Source organism: Petromyzon marinus, unplaced genomic scaffold (assembly GCF_048934315.1).
Source record: "Petromyzon marinus isolate PM22_M1 ecotype Great Lakes invasive population unplaced genomic scaffold, UKy_Petmar_22M1.pri1.0 PM_G_Scaffold_120, whole genome shotgun sequence".
Lineage (NCBI taxonomy): Eukaryota > Metazoa > Chordata > Hyperoartia > Petromyzontiformes > Petromyzontidae > Petromyzon > Petromyzon marinus.
This window is the reverse complement of record NW_027422674.1, coordinates 230-24,479: the sequence shown is the minus strand read 5'-3', so window position 1 is coordinate 24,479 and position 24,250 is coordinate 230. Positions and strand designations below refer to the sequence as shown.

The window sequence follows — 24,250 nt, the reverse complement described above, 5'->3', positions numbered from 1 at the left end:
GGTGGAACCCACGACCTCCTGCTGTATACCAGGCGAGGTAGTTAACATCACCTAGCCACCGTGATGATATTGATGGTGGTGGTGGAACCCACGACCTGCTGTATACCAGGCGAGGTAGTCAACATCTAGCCACCGTGATGATGATGATGGTGGAACCCACGACCTCCTGCTGTATACCAGGTGAGGTTGTCAACATCTCCTAGCCACCGTGATGATGATGGTGGAACCCACAACCTCCTGCTGTATACCAGGCGAGGTAGTCAACATCTCCTAGCCACCGTGATGATGATGATGGTGGTGGAACACACGACCTCTTGCTGTATACCAGGTGAGGTAGTCAACATCTCGCTCACCCCCAGGCTTGGTTGCAGGATGTCCACGAAGGGTCCCAAGTACTCGTTTGGCCTACTGCTGGATTCTCCTCCCCGGCGCACAAAGACCAGAGCCAAGCTACACAGCACCACCGCCTCCACCTCCTCCGCCTCCTCGTCTTTGCTCAGCTCCACGCCCGCGGCACGCCACTCCAGGATGCAAGGTCGGAGAGAGTGCAGGAGGGCAATCAGCGGCGGAGCCAGGGGGCGGGGGGGGGGTGACAGGGTTAGACAATTGTCACCCCCGAAAAAAAATAAAAAATCGAAAAATCTGAAACATTGTGCGTGTAAGTGCACGACACTCGGTCCGGCGGACTTCGTGTAACTGCACCGTCAGAGCGTGTCGCCAAACCGATGGCGTCTGGTTCAACAAGCCTGACTCTCTAATCATCTTCTTTGGTTCTTTCGGTAAAGTCACCACCACGTAGAATGAGAATAAAATAATAAAATAAAACAATAAAATTCTCACGACGTTTCGGCCGCAACGCAGGTGGCCTTCTTCAGGCCACCTGTCGTCCCAACAGGTCTGTCCCTTTAAACCTGAAGAAGGCCACTTGTGCTGTGGCCGAAACGTCGTGAGACTTTTATTGTTTTATTATTTTATTCTCATTCTACGTGGTGACTTTACCGCAAGAACCAAAGAAGATGAATCCTTGCAGTCACGAAAGCTTTAAATCGAAATCTCTAATCATTCTTGAAGTTAACATTTGTTGAATGTCACCCCGGGCTGAAAATCCTGGCTCCGCCCCTGAGGGGGATGACGCCTCTCCGCGGATTATTTTGATGTTGACGGATTACCGTACTTTGGCTCCTCTTGCTCCATATCCTTTGGTTCTTTTAGTGAGGTCACGTGGACTGCTCCTACGTCAGCTCCTACATCGGCGGTCCACCTGCTGTGTTCGTTTCACACCTGGTGACGGTTGCTTGTGTCGCGATCCAAACGTCGTGATCCATTAAAATGTTTTCGTACCTATGTGAGTTTTTGCCGAAATAACTCAACAACATGAATTCCTGTGGTCACGACAGGTTTAAGGAACAGATTGCATCTGGCTGCTCTCCGCTCCCTGTGGAGCATTAAGGCCCCGACAAGCCCACGGCTTTCCATTCCGGGCACCGTTCTGTGATGTTGCGTCGAGCAAATGTGTGGCCCTACGCAGCCTCTCCCCCCCCTCCCTTTAGAAAATCAGCTCGCTCCCTCCGCTAGGGTCTTGTCAAAGGGGAGCACCGTTAATCCTGCCGAACAGGATTTCGCACAAGACCTCGCTGGGGTTGGTGGGCGGTGGGGGGGGGAGACGAGAGGGAGGCGTCGTTCCTCGCCAGCTGTCGAAGAATGCAAGCTCTCTCGCTTCTGTTTTTGGTGAAGCCTCTCTCTTGAACGATGTCGGCCTTCTGGTGCCATCGCGCTCCCCCCGTGCCGCGTTGGAACAGGGCCGTGAGCGCGAGGAGCCCCGAAGAAAACGGACCGCTTTAATTAAGTCTCCGTCCGCCCCCCCCCCCCCCCCCGTTTCTCTTGTTCCCAGAGTCGGGATTGGCCGACCGGAGCGGCAACGCCGACACCGCCACAACCACCAGCGGCGGCGGCAGGGCCCGCGGCGGTGGTGGCGGTGGCGGCTGCGGTGATGCTCCCACCGTGGTGATGCCAGGCTTCTCCTCCTGGGCCCCGCGGGCGCCCCTCCCCTCTTCCCGGTTCCGTGCGGCGCCAGGCGGCTCGCGCGGCAACGCCAGCGGCATGCGCCCGGCAGCAGCAGCAGGGCCACCACGTCCACCGGTAGACTCACACAGAGACCCGTAGACTCACACAGAGACCCGTAGACTCACACAGAAACCCATAGACTCGCACAGAGACCCGTAGACTCACCACCCTTCATAGACTCATACAGAGACCCATAGACTCACCACCCTTCATAGACTCACACAGAGACCCGTAGACTCGCACAGAGACCCATAGACTCACACAGAGACCCATAGACTCACACAGAAACCCATAGACTCACACAGGACCCATAGACTCACACAGAGACCCATAGACTCACACAGAAACCCATAGACTCACACAGAGACCCATAGACTCGCACAGAGACTCGTAGACTCACACAGAAACCCATAGACTCACACAGAGACCCGTAGACTAACACTGAAACCCATAGACTCACACAGAGACCCATAGACTCGCCACCCTTCATAGACTCACACAGAGACCCGTAGACTCGCACAGAGACCCATAGACTCACACAGATACCCATTGACTCACACAGAGACCCGTAGACTCACACAGAGACCCGTAGACTCACACAGAGACCCGTAGACTCACACAGAGATCCGTAGACTCACATAGAGACCCGTAGACTCACACAGAGACCCGTAGACTCACACAGAGACCCATAGACTCACACAGAGACCCATAGACTGACACAAAAACCCATAGACTCAGACAGAGACCCATAGACTCACACAGAGACCCGTAGACTCACACAGAGACCCGTAGACTCACACAGAGACCCATAGACTCACACAGAGACCCATAGACTCACACAGAGACCCGTAGACTCACCACCGTTCATCGACTCACGACAGGAGGCAGCACCCCGTCTCTCTTGTGGCCCCGCAGCGACCTCGTTCTCCACGACTGACGACGCCGACGCCGGCGACGAGGAGGAGGAGGAGGAAGTGGAGGCGAGGTCGGTGGTGGTGGCGTTGGCAGAGGGCCGAGGTATCGCTCGGGGCGAGGTCGGCCTGGCCAGCATCGACCTGCGCTGCCCCGAGCTGGTGCTGTGTCAGTTCCCCGACAGCCAGCCCTACGTCAAGGTCAGCCTCCGCCCCTCCTTCTCTCTCCGTGCACGAACACAAAGGGCCCCCCCCCTCCTGTGCAGTGCGTGTTATGAACCGGGCCCTGAATTAAAAACTAAAACACGCACATTCTTCACCTGCGCGGTAAAGCGATTGTCATTTTTGTCACTTGCTGTACGGCCGGATAATGCGACACATCTCTAACCTAAGTTTTCTTTGTGGTTGTGGTTGTTTTGATTTGAAGCTTTCGTGACTGCAGCAGTAATTCATATTCTTAGCTCTTTCGGTAAAGTCACCACGTTGAAGGGAAACAATAAAATACTAAAATATATATAAAACTATAAAAATTCTCACGACGTTTCAACCATAACACAAACGGTCATCATCAGATGTCAAAACCAACGGCAAGAAACATTTGAAAGAAGTGGCGGTTCACAATAATTTATTTATTTATAATCGGTGCATTTATTTATTTATAAAAATACGTTGGCGCCATGATTTGTCAGTTTATTTAGAATGACGAGTCCATCTATGTTCTGAAAAGAGGAGGGGGGAGACGAAAAATTAATGTATGCTGTCTGAAAGCCACCGTAAGCGTGAACAATCAATTAAGACCTGAAATAGTTTATCAAATCCTTACAATGATTGCTAAGCCAGAATACATCTTCTCGGTTTAAATTGTCTCTGTGCTTATTATTTTATTGTTTCCCTTCAACGTGACTTTACCGAAAGAGCTGAGAATATGAATCACTGCAGTCACGAAAGCTTTAAGTCAAAATTTGATGCTTTTCTTGGTCGTGTTTTTGTTGGTTTGTTGGTTTGTTGCGGTTGCACTCCGATTCAAGAGCCGGATGGCTCACAGGGCTATACCCAAAATAAACTGAAAACTGAAACTGAACCTTCAACACACTCGGCCGTTCGTAAAAGCTGAAGGGTGGTTTCGTACTCTGGTAAGAGAGCAGAATCACCGAACCGGAATTGATCGCTTGAAAGCGTTTAGCGCGGGGCCCTTGAAAGTGCGGGACCCAGTAGCCACGTAAGTAGCTACGTGCCAATGTGTGCGTGTCGTTATTCTGCAGGTATGCAGTATATTTATATACATTGACAGGTTAAGTTAGTATTAAACTATTAAACACTAGTTTTTTAATTTTACCTTACCTCATGCACCTAGCTTGGCACAGCAGTCAACCCACTGCACCTGGGTCTGTCCCGTGACCTCCTCCTGGTGCACCTAGCCTGGCACAGCAGTCAACCCATTGCACCTGGGTCTGTCCTGTGACCTCCTCCTGGTGCACCTAGCCTGGCACAGCAGTCAACGCACTGCACCTGGGTCTGTCCCGTGACCTCCTCCTGCTGCACCTCAGCCTGTTATTCTCGTTGCTGGCGCTGCTGCTGCTGCTGCTGTTGCTGCTGCTGCTTGTTCAGGCGATCACCAAGCTGCAGGTGCTACGCCCGCTGGAGGTGGTGATGCCCCAAACGGCCTGCAACCCAAACGCCAGCAAAATGTTCACCCTGCTGAGGGACTACTTCCCTGTGAGCACGCACGGAGGGCATCGCCACTACTCACCACGCGGAGACTCCTAGACTCATCACACAGAGAGCCATAGACTCACCACGCAGAGACCCATAGACTCATCACACAGAGACCCATAGACTCATCACACAGAGACCCACAGACTCATCACGCAGAGACTCCTAGACTCATCACACAGAGACCCACAGACTCACCACACAGAGACCCATAGACTCATCACACAGAGACCCATAGACTCATCACATACAGAGACCCATAGACTCACCACACAGAGACTCCTAGACTCATCACACAGAGACCCACAGACTCACCACACAGAGACCCATAGACTCATCGCACAGAGACCCAAAGACTCACCATACAGAGACCCATAGACTCACCACACAGAGACCCACAGACTCACCAGAGACCCACAGACGCACCACAGTGGGTGCTGCCACCTCGTGGTGAGTGCGTGTGCAGGAGGCCCACGTGACCACGGTGCTGAGGAAATATTTCAACGAGGAGCGGGGCATGGACGCCGTGCGAAGGCTCTGCGTGCCCCACATGGCCACCGTACTCATGGACGTGCAGGGGAAGTGAGTGGGTGTGTGTAGGTGTGTGTGTGGATGTGTGTGTGGGTGGGTGAGTGGGTGGGTGAGTGGGTGAGTGAGTGTGTGGGTGAGTGTGTGGGTGAGCGGGTGAGGAGCTCACCGGTGAGCTCCTCCGGCAGGCAAGGCTGCGTTGGCTGGGCCATGTAGCCCGCATGCCCAGCCACCGCATGCCCAAACAGCTTTTGTTCGGCCGCATCGAGGGGGCTAAACGGGCACGGTACGGGCTAGAGAAGAGATGGAGTGGTTAGGGTTAGGGTTACCCACTCACTCACCCACCCACCCATCCACTCACCCATCCATTCATCCACCCACTCACCCACCCCCCTCTCACCCTCCCCCCTGCCGACCACCCCCAGATACTACTGCCTGGCTTCGCCGGCGGCGCTGCTGCAGTATGTGGAGTTCATCCAGGGCGTGGTGCTCGCCCCGGCCTCCGTGCGCGTCTCCTTCTGCGGCAGTGAGCGCACCGCCATGATCGACGGCACAACGGCCGCCAACCTGGAGCTGCTGCGCAACTCCCACGACCCCCGGTAGACGATGCCTCCTCTTCCCTCGCTAGCGGGGATAGCCGCTCCCCCTTCTGTGTGTTGGTGTGTGTGTGTTGGTGTGTGTGTTGGTGTGTGTGGTGTGTGGGTGTGTGTGGTGTGTGTGGTTGTGTGTGGAGCCAGGAGATTGAATATCTACCCTCGGGGCTCCTCCAGAAACAACGAAAAACCACTACGGGTGGCCACGTGGAATGTTCGAACGCTCACTGCGGAGGAGAGGCTGCCACTCCTCTGTCGGGAGCTGGACCGGTACCGCCTGGATCTATGTGGCATTCAGGAGGTCCGGTGGACTGGCTCTGGCTCCTGCCACCATGAGGGGTGGACAGTCCTCTACTCGGGACAGCAGACTGCCAAAAAACAGGGAGTGGTTCTTCTTTTGAACAAAAGAATGAAGGGGGCGTGGGAGCGTGGCGGTGAGGTGTGGGAAGCTGTAAGCCCCAGGCTACTTTGGGCTCGCCTTCCCATCAACCCGAGGCGAGGAATGGTGGTCGTGGTTACTTATGCCCCCACCGAAGATGAACATCCGTGGAGGGATGCAGGCAAAGCCGATGAGTCAGATGCCTTCTATGACCTCCTGTCGCAGGTGCTGGCTAAAGTGGCCCCTCGGGATAGAGTGGCCCCTCGGATAGGTCATGTAACCCGCATGCCCAGCCACCGCATGCCGAAACAGCTTTTGTTCGGCCGGATTGAGGGGGCTAAGCGGGTGCGGCACGGGCTAGAGAAGAGATGGAGTGATGTGGTACAGGAGGACGTGGAGCTGAGTGGACTTGCCGATGACTGGTACCAGCGGTGTCAAGATCGGCCTCTGTGGAGGAGGCTCATGAAGGACGCTACTGGGCAGTTGGAGGCAGTCGCCCTCCAACAACAATGGAGGGCAGAGGAGCGACGCTCACAACAACGAGCGGAGCGCCGGGTGGCTAAAGCACAGCAGGTTGCCACAGTAGGGGGCACAGGTGGTGCATCAGCCAGTCATCTCAGTCAGTCGACCCGTGGCACCTGGGTCTGCCCCGTGACCTCCTGCCAGCGGGCGTTCGACACTTCACGTAGCCTCAGGGTGCACATAGCCTGGCACAAGCGTCGTGGTGATGTCACCGCCACTTAGTGGCGAATGGTGGTTGTTGTTGTTTTGTGGTTTGTGTTGGTGTGTGTGTGTTGGTGTGTGTGTTGGTGTGTGTTGGTGTGTGTGGGGGTGTGTGTGGGTGCAAGTGTGGTAGTGTGTGTGTGTTGGTGTGTGTGCGTGTATGTGTGGGTGCGAGTGTGGTGTGAGTGTGTGTGGGTGTGTGTTGGTGTGTGTGTGACCCTCCTCCACCCGTGTGTGTGTGTGTGTGCGTGCGAGCGTGCACCCAGGAGCTCCCACTCGCTATTCGGGGTGCTCAACTACACGAGGACGCGTGGAGGAGCGCGCCGGCTCAGAGCCAACATCCACGAGCCGCTGGTGGACGAAGAGACGCTCAGAGGCCGTCTCGACTGTGTGGATGAGCTGATGCAGGAAGACAACTTCTATAGAGTGCAGGCCGGTGGGTGGGTGGGTTGGTGGGTGGGTGGCTGAGTGGGTGGGTGGGTATGTGGGTGGGTGAGTGGGTGAGTGAGTGGGTGGGTGGGTGAGTGGGTGAGTGAGTGGTTGGGTGGGTGGGTGAGTGGGTATGTGGGTGATGGGGCAGTTGTGGAGAGAGTGGAGAGTTTCCCATACCTGGGCAATGTGCTCATGACCGGCTCCGGTTTAACAGCAGAGGTCTCACTCCGAATCAGTCGAGCGGCATTATCTTTTAATCGGTTGCGTAACGCTGTGTGGAAGTTACCTGGTCTGTCGCTCCGCACGAAGCTTCGGGTCTTCCCTCCCTTCTCTACGCTTGTGAAACGTGTACCCCCCTAATGGAACATCTTCGCCGGTTAGAAATATTTAGGCTGGCCTGCCTACGATCAATCCTGGGTTTAACCAGGCTGGATTGTGTAAGGAGCTCACAAATCCTCGAAAAATTTGGACAAAGTCCCATCGGTGAGCTCCTCCGGCAGGCAAGACTGCGTTGGCTGGGCCATGTAGCCCGCATGCCCAATCACCACATGCCCAAATAGATTTTGTTCGGCCGGATTGAGGGGGCTAAACGGGCGCGGCACGGGCTAGAGAAGAGATGGAGTGATGTGGTACAGGAGGACGTGGAGCTGAGTGGACTTGCCGATGACTGGTACCAGCGGTGTCAAGATCGGCCTCTGTGGAGGAGGCTCGTGAAGGACGCTACTGGGCAGTTGGAGGCAGTCGCCCTCCAACAACAACGGAGGGCGGAGGAGCGACGCTCACAACGACGAGCGGAGCGCCGGCTGGCTAAAGCACAGCAAGTTGGCACAGTAGGGGGCACAGGTGGTGCATCAGCCAGTCATCTCAGTCATCTTAGTCAGTCGACCCGTGGCACCTGGGTCTGCCCCGTGACCACCTGCCGGTGGGCGTTCGACACTTCATGTGGCCTCAAGGTGCACATGGCCTGGCACAAGCGTCGTGGTGACGTCACCGCCACTTAGTGGCGAATGGCGGTTGTTGTTGTTGTGTATGTCTGTGTGTGTGTGTCTGTGTGTATATGTGTGATGTCTGTGTGTATGTGTGTGCAGCTATCAGTCAGTTTCTGGATGTAGACCACCTGCTCTCAATGCTGATTCAAATCCCTAAGACAGAGACGGTGAGATGATCACTTTAATCATCATCAGCATCACCTCGCTCAGCACCACACAGTACCCCTTCATCACGTTAAACAGGGGTGGGGAACGTCCGGTCTCTGGCCCTGCCAAGGCAACCGCAGGCAGGACTCGAAATTCAATAAATCTAGGTAGAGCAAACCTGGAAGAGCAGTTGCGAGTAGCAACAACATCGTCAATACCGGCTAACATCACCAAACGCTTCGCCAAAGAGAAGCAGTTCCAGCCCATCGCATTAGGGGCGAGTTAATTAAACGTTTGACCGGATATAATGGGCTAATTTTTAAGTTGATCAATTTTGTATGGCCCGCGAATGATGTTGTAAATATCCAAATGGCCCTTGGTAGAAAAAAGGTTCCCCACCCGTGATGTAGAGAGAGAGGCTATTTAGTGATCTATTTATTTGTCTATATTTATCTCTACATGTATCTATCTATATTCGGTAAAGTCACGTAGAAGGGAAATAATATAAATATAAAACAATACAATTTTCTTGCTGTGGTTTTCACACCTTGATGATGATTACTTGTGTTGCAGTCGAAACTTCGTGATAATTTTATTGTTTTATATTTTTATTATTTTATAGTTTCCCTTTCTACGTGGTGACTTTACCGAAAGAACCAAGAATATGAATCCCTGCGGTCACGAAAGCTTTAAATCAAAATGTATCTATCTATGTATCTGTCTATCCATCCACCCTGTTCCAGTTGAGAACTTCTGAGTCTAAGATCAACTATGCCATCCACCTCAAGCATGTCCTGGAGTTGGTGTCTCCACTGCAGGTTACATCGCCTGCCCAAGATCACTGTCATCACTAATTATTGTTAATCACTACCATCACTAATTATCATTAATCACTGTCATCACTAATTATTGTTCATCGCTATGATCACTAATTATCATTAATCACTGTCATCACTAATTATTGTTAATCACTACCATCACTAATTATCATTAATCACTATCATCACTAATTATTGTTAATCACTATCATCACTAATTATTATTGATCACTGTCATCACTAATTATTGTTAATCACTATCATCACTAATTATTGTTAATCACTATCATCACTACTTATTGTTAATCACTATCATCACTAATTATTGTTAATCACTGTCATCACTAATTATTATTGATCACTGTCATCACTAATTATTGTTAATCACTGTCATCACTAATTATTATTGATCACTATCATCACTAATTATTGTTAATCACTGTCATCACTAATTATTATTGATCACTATCATCACTAATTATTGTTAATCACCATCATCACTAATTATTGTTAATCACCATCATCACTAATTATTGTTAATCACTGTCATCACTAATTATTGTTAATCACTGTCATCACTAATTATTGTTAATCACTATCATCACTAATTATCGTTAATCACTGTCATCACTAATTATTGTTAATCACTATCATCACTAATTATTGTTAATCACTATCATCACTAATTATTGTTAATCACTGTCATCACTAATTATTATTGATCACTATCACCACTAATTATTGTTCATCACTGTCATCACTAATTATTATTGATCACTATCACCACTAATTATTGTTAATCACCATCATCACTAATCATCGTTAATCACTATCATCACTAATTATTATTAATCACTATCATCACTAATTATTGTTAATCACTATCATCACTAATTATTGTTAATCACTGTCATCACTAATTAATTGATCACTATCACCACTAATTATTGTTCATCACTGTCATCACTAATTATTATTGATCACTATCACCACTAATTATTGTTAATCACTGTCATCACTAATTATTATTGATCACTATCATCACTAATTATTGTTAATCACTGTCATCACTAATTATTATTGATCACTATCATCACTAATTATTATTGATCACTATCATTATCATTAAGCTGCCACTGGGGGTGCCCCTAGGCCACAGCAGACTCACACACAGAGACAGCTGCCACTGGGGGTACCCCTAGGCTACAGCAGACTCACACACAGAGACAGCTGCCACTGGGGGTGCCCCTAGGCTACAGCAGACTCACCCACAGAGACAGCTGCCACTGGGGGTGCCCCTAGGCAACAGCAGACTCACACACAGAGACAGCTGCCACTGGGGGTGCCCCTAGGCAACAGCAGACTCACACACAGAGACAGCTGCCCCTGGGGGTGCCCCTAGACCACAGCAGACTCACACACAGAGACAGCTGCCACTGGGGGTGCCCCTAGGCAACAGCAGACTCACACACAGAGACAGCTGCCACTGGGGGTGCCCCTAGGCAACAGCAGACTCACACACAGAGACAGCTGCCACTGGGGGTGCCTCCACAACACCCACAGGTAGGGTGAGTGGCAGGTGAGGTGAGTGGTGAGGTGAGGGGTTGGTGAGGGGTGGGTGAGTGTTGAGTGAAGGGTGAGGTGAGTTGAGTGGTGAGGTGGTGAGTGGTGAGGTGGTGAGTGGTGAGTGACAGGTGCAGGTGTCACTCTCACCTATCTCTCCCCTGCTGTGTTCCCAGCGAGCGCTCAGCCCCTGCAAGACTCCACTGCTGACAGCCTACCAGAGCTCCCTGTTGGACTGCAGGTGACGAGGAGACCAGGCTGGTGGTGGTGGTGGAGGTGGTGACTGTGGTGACGGTGGTGGGGGTGATGGTGGTGGTGGTGGGGGTGGTGGTGGGGGTGGTGGTGGGGGTGGTGGTGGTGGGGGTGATGGTGGTCGAGGAGGTGGTGGTGGTGGTGGTGTGGGTGGGGGTGGTGGAGGAGGTGGTGGTGATGGTGGGGGTGGTGACGGTGGTGGTGGTGGTGGTGGGGGTGGAGGTGTGGGTGGTGGTGGGGGTGATGGTGGTGACGGTGGTAGTGGTGGTGGTGGTGGTGGTAGTGGGGGTGGTGGTGTGGGTGGTGGTGGTGATGGTGGTGATGGTGGTGACGGTGGTGAGGGTGATGGTGGTGATGGTGAGGGTTGTGACGGTGGCAAAAACAACCCCCTACCTCCTCGTTGGTACCGGATGGCAACGCTGTGGTGGGCAGTGCCATGGGGGGAGGGCCTATTTAGATTTTTGGCTTTTCCCTTAATGACGTTTGTAGCCACCACAGCAGCCAATTGGGGGCTCTGCATGGGTGCGAGGGGCTGGTAACCCATCTACGTTCAATTAATTATCACCAAACCATGAATGAAAAATGTAATTAATAAGCTTGTGCCGGAGGCCCCGGGGGGATAGGCATTTATGACGTCTCCTGGCCAAACCCCATTTGGCGGAGCCAGGAGACTGAATCCTTCCCCTCGGGGCTCCTCCTTTAACAACGAAAAGCCACTACGGATGGCCTCGTAGAATGTTCGAATGCTCACTGCGGAGGAGAGGTTGCCACTTCTCTGTCGGGAGCTGGACCGGTACCGCCTGGATCTCTGTGGTAATCAGGAGGTCCGGTGGACCGGCTCTGGCTCCTGCCACCGTGAGGGGTGGACAGTCTTCTACTCAGGGGAGGAGACTACCAAACAACAGGGAGTGGCTCTTCTTCTAAACAAAAGAATGAAGGGGGCGTGGGAGCGTGGTGGTGAGGTGTGGGAAGCTGTAAGCCCCAGGCTACTTTTTGGGCTCGCCTTCCCATCAACCAGAGGTGAGGAGTGGTGGTCATGGTTAGTTATGCCCCCACCGAAGATGAACATCCGTGGAAGGATGCAGGCATAAGTCAGATGCCTCCTATAACCTCCTGTCACAGGTGCTAGCTAAAGTGGACCCTCGGGATAGAGTCATCTTGTTGGGTGACTTCAATGCCCGAGTTGGTCATGATGCTGACACCTGGTCTGGAGTGATTGGAAGGCATGAGCCAGATCAGCTCAATAACAACGGCAGGAGGTTGCTAGATTTGTGTGCAGCCCATGGGCTTATAATTACCAACACGCTGTTCCGGCATCGGCGCATCCACACAACATCATGGATGCATGCCGGGTCTAAGCAAGGCCATCTACTGGATGTCATAGTGACGGAACAGCGAATGCGGGCCCATGTCCTTGACACCAGGACCTACCGTGGTACTGATCTGCCCACTGACCATCGACTAGTCATCTGTAAGATGCGCCTGCCATTCTTCCACTCCGGTGGTGGGTGTACACCCAGGACCCCATTTAAACCCATAGTGGCCTGGTCTCAGTGTGGCTGGGGTTGGCATCGTCCCCCACTCCTCCTAATGTCGAGGGACAATGGGCGAGATTTAGGACTGTGGCTCATGCAGCTGCAATGGCTGCTTTGGGTACACGGTCCAGACCTCCCCAGAGACCTTGGCTGACAGTGGAGGTGCTCAGGCTGGCTGAGAAAAGCGACAGGCCCACTCTCATAGCCTACAGCATCCCGCGTCGGAGAATGAGGAGGCTTACCGTAACCTTTGCTCGGAAGTATGGAGAGCCGTGAGGTGCTGCAAGGATGGGTGGTGGTCGCGGGTTGCTGAGGAGATGGAGTCTGCCTCAATGGCCCGCGATCACAAATCGCTCTTTAACTCCATAAAAAAATATAACCTGCAGCGCCACACCTATTACCATCATTAGGGGAAAGAACAGTGACCAAATCTCCGACCCCGAGGAACAGGTTTGCATATTTGCTGAGCATTTCTGTGAGGTCCTGGGGGAGGAAAAATCCCTCAACCTGGAAAACATCGTGGGCCAAAGTGGGGATGACACTACTGAGGCTGCGGTGCCTCAAATATTGGAAGAAGTCACCCCCTGTGAGTGGCTGGCTGAGGTGCCATCTGTTGAGGAAGTACTGAAGGCAATCCAGAGTCTGAGACCAGGAAAGGCACCGGGTAGAGACGATCTCCCATGCAAAATGCTGAGGAAGGGTGGCGTTTGTGCACAAACTGTCCTACATGACATCATAACAACAGTCTGGACCACTGGATGGGTTCCGCAGGATTGGAAGAATGCCCTGGTGGTCCCCCTCTTTAAGAAGGGGGACCGTACAGACTGTAACAACTACAGGGGTATCTCACTCCTCAGTGTGCCGGGAAAGGTCCTGGCAAGGATTATTCAACATCGCCGTGCAAGGCACGCTTAGAAGAGGCATGCGGAACCCCAATGCGGTTTCAGGAAAAGGCGTTCCTGCACATGTCATATTTTCTGTCTGTCTGCTACAGTATAGGTATAGGGAATTCCAACAAGACCTACATCTCTGCTTTATTGACCTGACCAAGGCCTATGACACCATCAGTAGGCCTGGGCTCTGGGTTGTTCTTCGTGCTTTCGAAGTCCCTGACCCTCTGCTCATGATCATTAAGGACCTTCATGATAGTGAGCGGGCCCAGGCAAATCTACGTGGCCGGGAGTCGGAGCCATTCCCTGTACACCTTGGGGTGCGGCAGGGATGTCCTCTGGCTCCCACATTATTAAACATCTATTTTGACCACGTAGTTCGTGAAGTCTTCAGTAGCTGTACCGGAGGAATTCCCATCTGGTACAGATAGAATGGGAGGCTGATCGATGCCCGGGTGCGGTCAAGGGATGGCTCCCGATTGTTCAACCATGTAATGTATGCCGATGATCTGGGAATTGCTGCTCACTCAAAGGAGGAGTTGGAGGCACTGCTGCTGAACCTGGAGCTTGCCACTAAGAGGTGGAGCCTTACCCACTGAAACTAAGCACTTGCCTGGGTATTTTGTGCCATCGGACACTCCACCCCCACAACTTCCAATTGGTGATGGGATAGTTGTGGGGAGAGTGGAGAGTTTCCCATACCTGGGCAGTGTGCTCATGACCGGCTCCGGTTTAACAGCACTCGGAATCGGTCAAGCGGCATTATCTTTTCATCGGTTGCGTAATGCTGTGTGGAAGCTACTTGGTCTGTCGCTCCGCACTAAGCTTCAGGTCTTCTCGGCCACAGTCATTCCCTCCCTTCTCTATGCCTGTGAAACGTGGACCCCCCTAAGGGAACATCTTTGCTGGTTAGAAACATTTAGGCTGGCCTGTCTACGATCCATCCTGGGTTTAACCTGGCTGGATTGTGTGAGGAGCTCACAAATCCTTGAAAGATCTGGGCAAGGTCCCATCGGTGAGCTCCTCCGGCAGGCAACACTGCGTTGGCTGGGCCATGTAGCCCGCATGCCCAGCCATCACATGCCGAAACAGCTTTTGTTCAGCCGGATCGAGGGGGCTAGAGAAGATGGAGTGACGTGGTACAGGAGGACGTGGAGCTGAGTGGACTTGCCGATGACTGGTACCAGCGGTGTCGAGATCGGACTCAGTGGAGGAGGCTCGTGAAGGATGCTACTGGGCAGTTGGAGGTAGTCGCCCTCCAACAACAACGGAGGGCGGTGGAGCGACGCTCACAACAACGAGCGGAGCGCCGGGTGGCTAAAGCACAGCGGGTTGGCACAGTAGGGGGCACAGGTGGTGCATCAGCCACTCATCTCAGTCAGTCCCCCCCTGGCACCTGGGTCTGCCCCGTGACCTTCGTGCCAGCGTGCGTTCAACACTTCACGTGGCCTTGAAGTGCACATGGCCTGGCACAAGCGTCGTGGTGACGTCATCGCCACTTAGTGGCGAACGGCGGTTGTCGTCGTCGTTGTTGTTGTCGGCGACGGTGGCGGCGTCGATGGCGGCGGCGACACCACAACCCCCACCGCGTCTCCTCCCCCGCTGTCCCCGTGCCAGGTTCCCTGCGATCCTGGGCAAGCTGCGCACGGTGCTGACCGACGATTTGCCCTTCCGCAAGGGCAACCTCCTCTCGGCCAGGACACGGCGCTGCCACGTCGTGCGCCCCGGCCTCAACGGCTTCCTGGACCTCGCTCGGCGCATCCTCTCCGAGGCTGTCGGAGACATCGAAGGCACGGCACGGCTCACCCACCCGTAGCCCTCCCCGGCCGTCTTTGTATCTCTCTCTTCCTCTCTCTCTCTACCGCCTGCTGCTGTACGTTTGGAGTTTGCGTGTCTCTCTCATCATCGTCATCATCACGGTGGCTGCGAGATGTCAAGTACCTCGCCTGGTACGCAGGAGGTCGTGGGTTCCACCATCATCTCCCCCCCCCCTCTCCTCCTTTCTCCCCCACTCTTCCCCCTCTCTCCCCTGCCCATTCTCTCTCTCAGAGATCATCAAACAGCTCTCCGTGATTCACAGCCTGCCCATTCTCTCTCCCAGAGACCATCACACAGCTCTCCGAGATTCAGAACCTGCCCATTCTCTCTCTCCCAGAGATCATCAAACAGCTCTCCGTGATTCACAACCTGCCCATTCTCTCTCTCCCAGAGATCATCAAACAGCTCTCCGAGATTCACAACCTGCCCATTCTCTCTCTCCCAGAGATCATCAAACAGCTCTCCGAGATTCACAACCTGCCCATTCTCTCTCTCTCAGAGATCATCAAACAGCTCTCCGTGATTCACAACCTGCCCATTCTCTCTCTCCCAGAGACCATTACACAGCTCTCTGAGATTCAGAACCTGCCCATTCTCTCTCTCCCAGAGATCATCAAACAGCTCTCCGTGATTCACAACCTGCCCATTCTCTCTCTCCCAGAGATCATCAAACAGCTCTCCGAGATTCACAACCTGCCCATTCTCTCTCTCCCAGAGATCATCAAACAGCTCTCCGTGATTCACAACCTGCCCATTCTCTCTCTCCCAGAGATCATCAAACAGCTCTCCGAGATTCACAACCTGCCCATTCTCTCTCTCCCAGAGATCATCAAACAGCTCTCCGTGATTCACAACCTGCCCATTTTCTCTCTCTCCCAGAGATCATCAAACAGCTCTCCGAGATTCACAACCTGCCCATGTCCATGAGCTACAGCGCCCTGCGTGGCTTTTACATCCAGACGTCCGCTCACTCCCTGCAGCCCGAACAGCGTCTGCCAGAGGTCTTCATCAAGGTCAACGCACAGAGACTCACAGACTCATCACACAGAGACTCACAGACTCACCACACAGACTCATAGACTCATCGCACAGAGACCCATAGACTCATCACACAGAGACCCACAGACTCACCACACAGAGACTCATAGACTCATCACATAGAGACTCACAGACTCATCGCACAGAGACCCATAGACTCATCGCACAGAGACCCACAGACTCACCACACAGAGACCCATAGACTCACCACACAGACTCATAGACTCATCGCACAGAGACTCACAGACTCATCACACAGAGACTCACAGACTCACCACACAGACTCATAGACTCATCGCACAGAGACCCATAGACTCATCGCACAGAGACCCACAGACTCACCACACAGAGACTCATAGACTCATCACATAGAGACTCATAGACTCATCGCACAGAGACCCATAGACTCATCGCACAGAGACCCACAGACTCACCACACAGAGACCCATAGACTCACCACACAGACTCATAGACTCATCGCACAGAGACTCACAGACTCATCACACAGAGACTCACAGACTCACCACACAGACTCATAGACTCATCACACAGAGACCCATAGACTCATCGCACAGAGACCCACAGACTCACCACACAGAGACCCACAGACTCACCACACAGAGACTCATAGACTCACACAGAGCCCATAGACTCATCACATAGAGACCCATAGACTCATCACACAGAGACCCATAGACTCACCACACAGAGACCCATAGACTCATCACATAGAGACCCACAGACTCACCACACAGAGACCCATAGACTCACCACACAGAGACCCATAGACTCACCACGCAGAGACGCATAGACTCATCACACAGAGACTCAGACTCACCACTCACAGACTCACCACTCATAGACTCACCACTCACAGACTCACCACTCATAGACCCAGAGTCTATGTGTGAGTTTATGTGTCTAGGTGTGAGACTATGTGTGAGTCTGTGTCTATCTGTGAGTCTATGTGTCTTTGTGTGAGTCTATGTGTCTATGTGTGAACTATGTGTGAGTCTATGTGTCTACGTGTGAGTCTGTGTCTATGTGTGATTCTATGTGTCTATGTGTGAGTCTATGTGTCTATGTGTGTGTCTACGTGTGAGTCTATGAGTCTATGTGTGAGTCTATGTGTCTATGTGTGAGTCTATGTGTGAGTCTATGTGTCTATGTGTGAGTCTATGTGTCTATGTGTGAGTCTCACCCCTCACCCCACCACTCACCACACCCCTCACTCACCACCCCTCACTCACCACTCAGCGCACCACTCACCACACCCCTCACTCACCCCTCACCACCCCTCACTCACCACTCACCACCCTCACTCACCACTCACCACCCCTCACTCACCACTCACCACCCCTCACTCACCACCACTCACCACCCCTCACTCACCACTCACCACCCCTCACTCACCACCCCTCACTCACCACTCACCACCACTCACTCACCACCACTCACTCACCACTCACCACCCCTCACTCACCACTCACCACCACTCACTCACCACCACTCACTCACCACTCACCACCCCTCACTCACCCCTCACTCACCACTCACCACCCCTCACTCACCACTCACCACCACTCACCCCATCACTCACCACTCTCACTCACCACTCACCACCCTCACTCACCACTCACCACCCTCACTCACCACTCCCCACCACTCACTCACCACTCACCATCCTCACTCACCACTCACCACCACTCACTCACCACTCACCACTCTCACTCACCACTCACCACCCTCACTCACCACTCACTCACCCCTCACTCACCCCTCACTCACCACTCACCACCCCTCACTCACCACTCACCACACCCCTCACTCACCACTCACCACCCTCACTCACCACTCACCACCCCTCACTCACCACTCACCACCACTCACTCACCACTCACCACCCCTCACTCACCACTCACTCACCCCTCACTCACCCCTCACTCACCACTCACTCACCACCCCTCACTCACCACTCACCACACCCCTCACTCACCACTCACCACCCCTCACTCACCCCTCACCACACCTCACTCACCACTCACCACCCTCACTCACCTCTCACTCACCACTCACCACCCCTCACTCACCCCTCACCACACCTCACTCACCACTCACCACCCTCACTCACCCCTCACTCACCACTCACTCACCACCCCTCACTCACCACTCACCACCCCTCACTCACCACTCACCACCACTCACCCCACCACTCACCACCCTTCACTCACCACCCCTCACTCACCACCCCTCACTCACCACTCACCACCCCTCACTCACCACTCACCACCCCTCACTCACCACCCCTCACTCACCACTCACCACACCCCTCACTCACCACTCACCACCCCTCACCACCCCTCACTCACCACTCACCACACCCCTCACTCACCACTCACCACCCCTCACTCACCACTCACCACCCCTCACTCACCAGGTGAGCAAACGTGGGAACCTTCTCAGCTACACCACCATGGACCTCATGAGGCTGAACTGCCGCAGCCAGGAGGCCGTGGAGGAGATTTACCTCATGTCCAACGTGTGAGAGAACACCCCTACCCCAGGCAGAGTGTGGTGGACTAATCTCCATCTGTTCCTCCACTCACTGCCCCGTCTACCTGTGGGGGTTGCAGAGGAACCCCCTGGCTATGCCCTGCACTACTATACACTACACTATACACTACACTATACACTACACTATACACTACACTATACACTACTATACACTACACTATACACTATACACTACACTATACACCACAATATACACTACACTATACACTACACTATACACTACACTATACACTACAATATACACTACACTATACACTACACTATACACTACACTATACACTACACTATACACTACTATACACTACAATATACACTATACTATACCCTACACTATACACTACTATACACTACACTATACCCTACACTATACATTACTATACACTACACTATACACTACACTACTATACACTACACTATACACTACACTATACACTACTATACACTGCACTATACACTACAATATACACTACACTATACACTACACTATACACTACTATACACTACACTATACACTACACTATGCACTACTATACACTACACTATACACTACTATACACTACACTATACACTACACTATACTACTATACACTACACTATACACTACTGTACACTGTACATTACACTATGCACTACACTATACACTACTATACACTACACTATACACTACTATACACTACACAATACACTACACTATACACTACTACACTTTACACTACATTATACACTACTATACACTACACTATACACTACACTATACACTACTGTACACTATACACTACACAATGCACTACACTATACACTACACTATACACTACTGTACACTATACACTACACTATACACTACTGTACACTATACACTACACTATGCACTACACTATACACTACACTATACACTACTGTACACTACACTATACATTACTATACACTACTACACTACACTATGCACTACACTATACACTACACTATACTCTACTGTACACTACACTATGCACTACACTATACACTACTGTACACTACTCTTTACACAACACCCTTTGGGGAGGGGAGGGTGACCCCCGCTCTGTCTCCGTGCCCAGGGTGTTGTCCAAGCTGTTTGCGGAGATCCGGGAGGACATTGTGTGTCTCTACAAGCTTGCTGACGCAGTGTCCATGGTGGACATGCTGCTGGCATTCGCTCACCGCACCACGCTCACCAAGTCCGGTACGCGGTGGGTGGGTGGGTGAGTGGGTGGGTGAGTGAGTGGGTGGGTGGGTGGGTGAGTGGGTGGCTGAGTGGGTGGGTGAGTGAGTGAGGGAGTGAGTGGGTGAGTGAGTGGGTGAGTGAGTCGGTGGGTGGGTGGATGAGTGAGTGGGTGAGTGAGTGGGTGAGTGAGTGGGTGAGTGAGTGGGTGGGTGAGTGAGTGAGGGAGTGAGTGGGTGAGTGAGTGGGTGAGTGGGTGAGTGAGTCGGTGGGTGGGTGAGTGAGTGGGTGAGTGAGTGGGTGAGTGGGTGGGTGATTGAGTGGGTGAGTGGGTGAGTGAGGGAGTGAGTGAGTGAGTGGGTGGGTGAGTGGGTGGGTGGGTGAGTGAGTGGCCTTCACCCCCCGTGACCTCCCCCCGTGATCGTCACCCCCGTGACCTCCCCCCGTGACCTCCGCCCCCGTGACCTTCACCCCCCGTGACCTCCGCTCCCGTGACCTCCCTCCTGTGACCTCCCCCCCTGTGACCTCCTCCCCCCCCGTGACCTCCCCCTCCGTGACCTCCCCCCCGTGACCTCCCCCCCGCTGTCTGTGGTGAGCTGCAGTCCGTCCGGAATTCTCTGACACGCTGGCCCTCAAGGGGGCTCGCCACCCCATCCTGGAGCGGGTGCTGGGCTGGCCGCTGGTGCCTAACGACGTCTTCCTGTCGGACGCCTCAAACTTCCTCGTTGTCACGGGGCCCAACAACAGCGGCAAGTCCACGCTGCTGAGACAGGTGGCACTCTGCCAGGTGATGGCACAGATCGGTGAGTGGGTGGGGGGGGGTGAGTTGGTGAGTGAGTGAGTGGGTGGGTGAGTGAGTGAGTGAGTTGGTGAGTGGGTGAGTGAGTTGGTGAGTGAGTGAGTGGGTGAGTGAGTGAGTTGGTGAGTGGGTGGGTGAGTTGGTGAGTGAGTGAGTGAGTGGGTGGGTGAGTGAGTGAGTTGGTGAGTGGGTGGGTGAGTTGGTGAGTGAGTGAGTCGGTGGGTGAGTGAGTTGGTGAATGGGTGGGTGAGTTGGTGAGTGAGTTGGTTGGTGAGTGGGTGGGTGAGTTGGTGAATGAGTGAGTTGGTGAGTGAGTGAGTGGGTGAGTGGGTGAGTGATTGGGTGAGTGAGTCAGTGAGTTGGTGAGTGAGTGGGTGAGTGATTGAGTGGGTGAGTCAGTGAGTGAGTGAGTGAGTGGGTGGGTGAGTGACTGTTTGAGTGAGTGGGTGAGTGAGTGATTGAGTGGGTGGGTGGGTGAGTGAGTGGGTGAGTGATTGAGTGGGTGGGTGAGTGAGTGGGTGAGTGATTGAGTGGGTGAGTAAGTGGGTGAGTGATTGAGTGGGTGAGTGAGTGGGTGAGTGAGTGAGTGGGTGAGTGAGTGAGTGAGTAGGTGAGTGAGTAGGTGAGTGAGTGAGTGGGTGATTGAGTGAGTAGGTGAGTGAGTGGGTGAGTAAGTGAGTGAGTGGGTGATTGAGTAGGTGAGTAAGTGAGTAGGTGAGTGTTTGAGTGAGTGAGTAGGTGAGTAAGTAAGTGAGTGAGTGTTTGGGTGAGTGAGTGAGTAGGTGAGTAAGTAAATGAGTGAGTGTTTGAGTGAGTGAGTGAGTAGGTGAGTAAGTAAGTGAGTGAGTGTTTGAGTGAGTGAGTGAGTAGGTGAGTAAGTAAGTGAGTGAGTGTTTGAGTGAGTGAGTAGGTGAGTAAGAAAGTGAGTGAGTGTTTGAGTGAGTGAGTAGGTGAGTAAGTAAGTGAGTGAGTGTTTGAGTGAGTGAGTGAGTAGGTGAGTAAGTAAGTGAGTGAGTGTTTGGGTGCTACCACTGCTTCAGGTTGTTTCGTACCAGCCGACTTTGCCTGCGTGAGGATCGCTGATCAGATCTTCACTCGCATCGGTGTGGACGACGACATCCAGCCACTCTCCTCCACCTTCACCATCGAGATGAGAGAGGTGGGTGGGGAGTGAGAGGGTGGGTGAGTGGGTGGGTGGGTGAGTGGATTGGTGAGTGGGTTGGTGGGTGAGTGTGTGAGTGGGTGGGTGAGTGTGTGAGTGGGTTGGTGAGTGGGTGGGTGAGTGGTTGGGTAGGTGGGTGAGTGGGTTGGTGAGTGGGTGTGTGAGTGGGTGGGTGAGTGGATGTGTGAGTGGGTGGGTGAGTGGGTGGGTGAGTGGTTGGGTAGGTGGGTGATTGGGTTGGTGATTGGGTGTGTGAGTGGGTGGGTGAGTGAGTGAGTGAGTTGGTGAGTGGGTGGGTGTGTAGGTGGGTGAGTGGGTGGGTGACCCCCGGTGACCCCCATGACCCCAGGTGAACTACATAGTTCGCACAGCCACCGACCGCTCTCTGGTGATCATCGACGAGCTCGGGAGGGGCACCGGGGTCCACGAGGCCCTGGGGATCTGTCACTCGGTCTGTGAGTGTCTCCTGCAGCGCAAGGTGGTGACCACTCACACTCACCACAAACACTCACCACTCACACTCACCACACTCACCACTCACACTCACCACTCACCACTCACCACCCTCACCACCCTCACCACCCCTGTGTGTCTCCCCCCCCTCCCCCAGACGTTCACCATCTTCGCCACCCACCACCTGGAGCTGAGCCACCTCTCCACCCTCTACCCCAACGTCTCCAACAGCCACTTCCTGGTGGAGTCGCGCAATCAGCAGCAGCAGCAGCTGCCCTGGGCCGGCCGTCGTGACGGTAAAGCCGCTGGTGCCGACGACTCGCGGACGGTGCCACGTGTGACGTGCACGTACAAGCTGGTGCAGGGGCACACGCCGGACACGCACTACGGTACTACGCGTGTGTGTGTGTACGTGTGTGTGTGTGTACGTGTGTGTGTACGTGTGTGTGTGTGTGGTCCGGAAAAACAACCCCCTACCTCCTCGCGGTGCCGGATGGGCAACTCTGTCGTGGACAGTGCTTTGGGGCGAGATCCAATTTTGATTGGCTCCTCCCCTCATGGCAAATGCATCCACCACAGGGGCTAAACGGGGGCTCTGGACAGGTGCGAGGGGCTGGTAACCCTTCCACCTTCAATTAATTACCACGAAACCACGAGTTAAACTGAAATATGTAACTAATAAGCTTGTGCCGGAGGCCCCGGGGGGACAGGCGTCTATGACGTCTCCTGACCAAACCCCATTTGGCGGAGCCAGAAGACTGAATATCTACCCTCGGGGCTCCTCCAGAAACAACGAAAAACCACTACGGGTGGCCACGTGGAATGTTCGAACGCTCACTGCGGAGGAGAGGCTGCCACTCCTCTGTCGGGAGCTGGACCGGTACCGCCTGGATCTCTGTGGTATTCAGGAGGTCCGGTGGACCGGCTCTGGCTCCTACCACCATGAGGGGTGAACAGTCCTCTTCTCACGGCAGGAGACTGCCAAACAACAGGGAGTGGCTCTTCTTCTAAACAAAAGAATGAAGGGGGCGTGGGAGCGTGGCGGTGAGGTTTGGGAAGCTGTAAGCTCCAGGCTACTTTGGGCTCGCCTTCCCAACAACCGGAGGTGAGGAGTGGTGGTCGTGGTTACTTATGCCCCCACCGAAGACGAACATCCGTGGAGGGATCCAGGCAAGGCCGATGAGTCAGATGCCTTCTATGACCTCCTGTCACAGGTGCGAGCTAAAGTGGCCCCTCGGGATAGTCATCTTGTTGGGTGAATGCCCGAGTTGGTCATGATGCACCTGGTCTGGAGTGATTGGAAGGCATGGGCCAGACCAGCTCAATAACAACGGCAGGAGGCTGCTACATTTTTGTGCAGCCCATGGGCTTGTAAATACCAACACGCTGTTCCGGCATCGCCGCATCCACACAACATCATGGATGCATGCCGGGTCCAAGCAAGAACATCTGCTGGACTACATAGTGACGGACCAGCGGATGCGAGCCCATGTCCTTGACACCAGGACCTACCGTGGAGCTGATCTGCCCACTGACCATCGACTTGTAATCTGTAAGATGCACCTGCAATTCTTTCACTCCGGTGGTGGGTGTACATCCAGGACCCCATTCAAACCCTTAGTGGCATGCTCTGCCGGCTGGGATTGGCATCGTCCCCCACTCCTCCTGATGTCGAGGGTAAATGGGCGA

General features: G+C 53.4%; 1 protein-coding gene across 1 annotated transcript; it reads left to right on the top strand.

Annotated features, from left to right (window-relative positions):
* Positions 1 to 372: 372 nt before the first annotated feature.
* Positions 373 to 23,162, top strand: LOC116937398 (mutS protein homolog 4-like). Its single transcript, XM_076059731.1, has 18 exons — positions 373 to 535; positions 2,002 to 2,139; positions 2,980 to 3,176; positions 4,584 to 4,691; positions 5,155 to 5,270; positions 5,642 to 5,815; positions 7,178 to 7,347; positions 8,432 to 8,499; positions 9,223 to 9,297; positions 11,037 to 11,101; positions 15,155 to 15,332; positions 16,240 to 16,368; positions 18,831 to 18,934; positions 20,044 to 20,168; positions 20,750 to 20,950; positions 21,987 to 22,105; positions 22,458 to 22,586; positions 22,719 to 23,162. The coding sequence occupies exons 1-18, from the start codon at positions 373 to 375 to the stop codon at positions 23,145 to 23,147; spliced, it is 2,688 nt and encodes an 895-aa protein (XP_075915846.1). The 3' UTR covers positions 23,148 to 23,162.
* Positions 23,163 to 24,250: the final 1,088 nt, after the last annotated feature.

What these genes read in the sequence shown, in the direction of transcription:
- LOC116937398 (XM_076059731.1), top strand. Translation starts at nt 373, where the DNA reads ATGTCCACGAAGGGTCCCAAGTACTCGTTTGGCCTACTGCTGGATTCT. An exon ending in CAGGGCCACCACGTCCACCG is followed by an intron (nt 2,140 to 2,979) that starts GTAGACTCACAC and finishes GTGGCCCCGCAG; the next exon opens with CGACCTCGTTCTCCACGACT. An exon ending in CCAGGTGATGGCACAGATCG is followed by an intron (nt 20,951 to 21,986) that starts GTGAGTGGGTGG and finishes CCACTGCTTCAG; the next exon opens with GTTGTTTCGTACCAGCCGAC.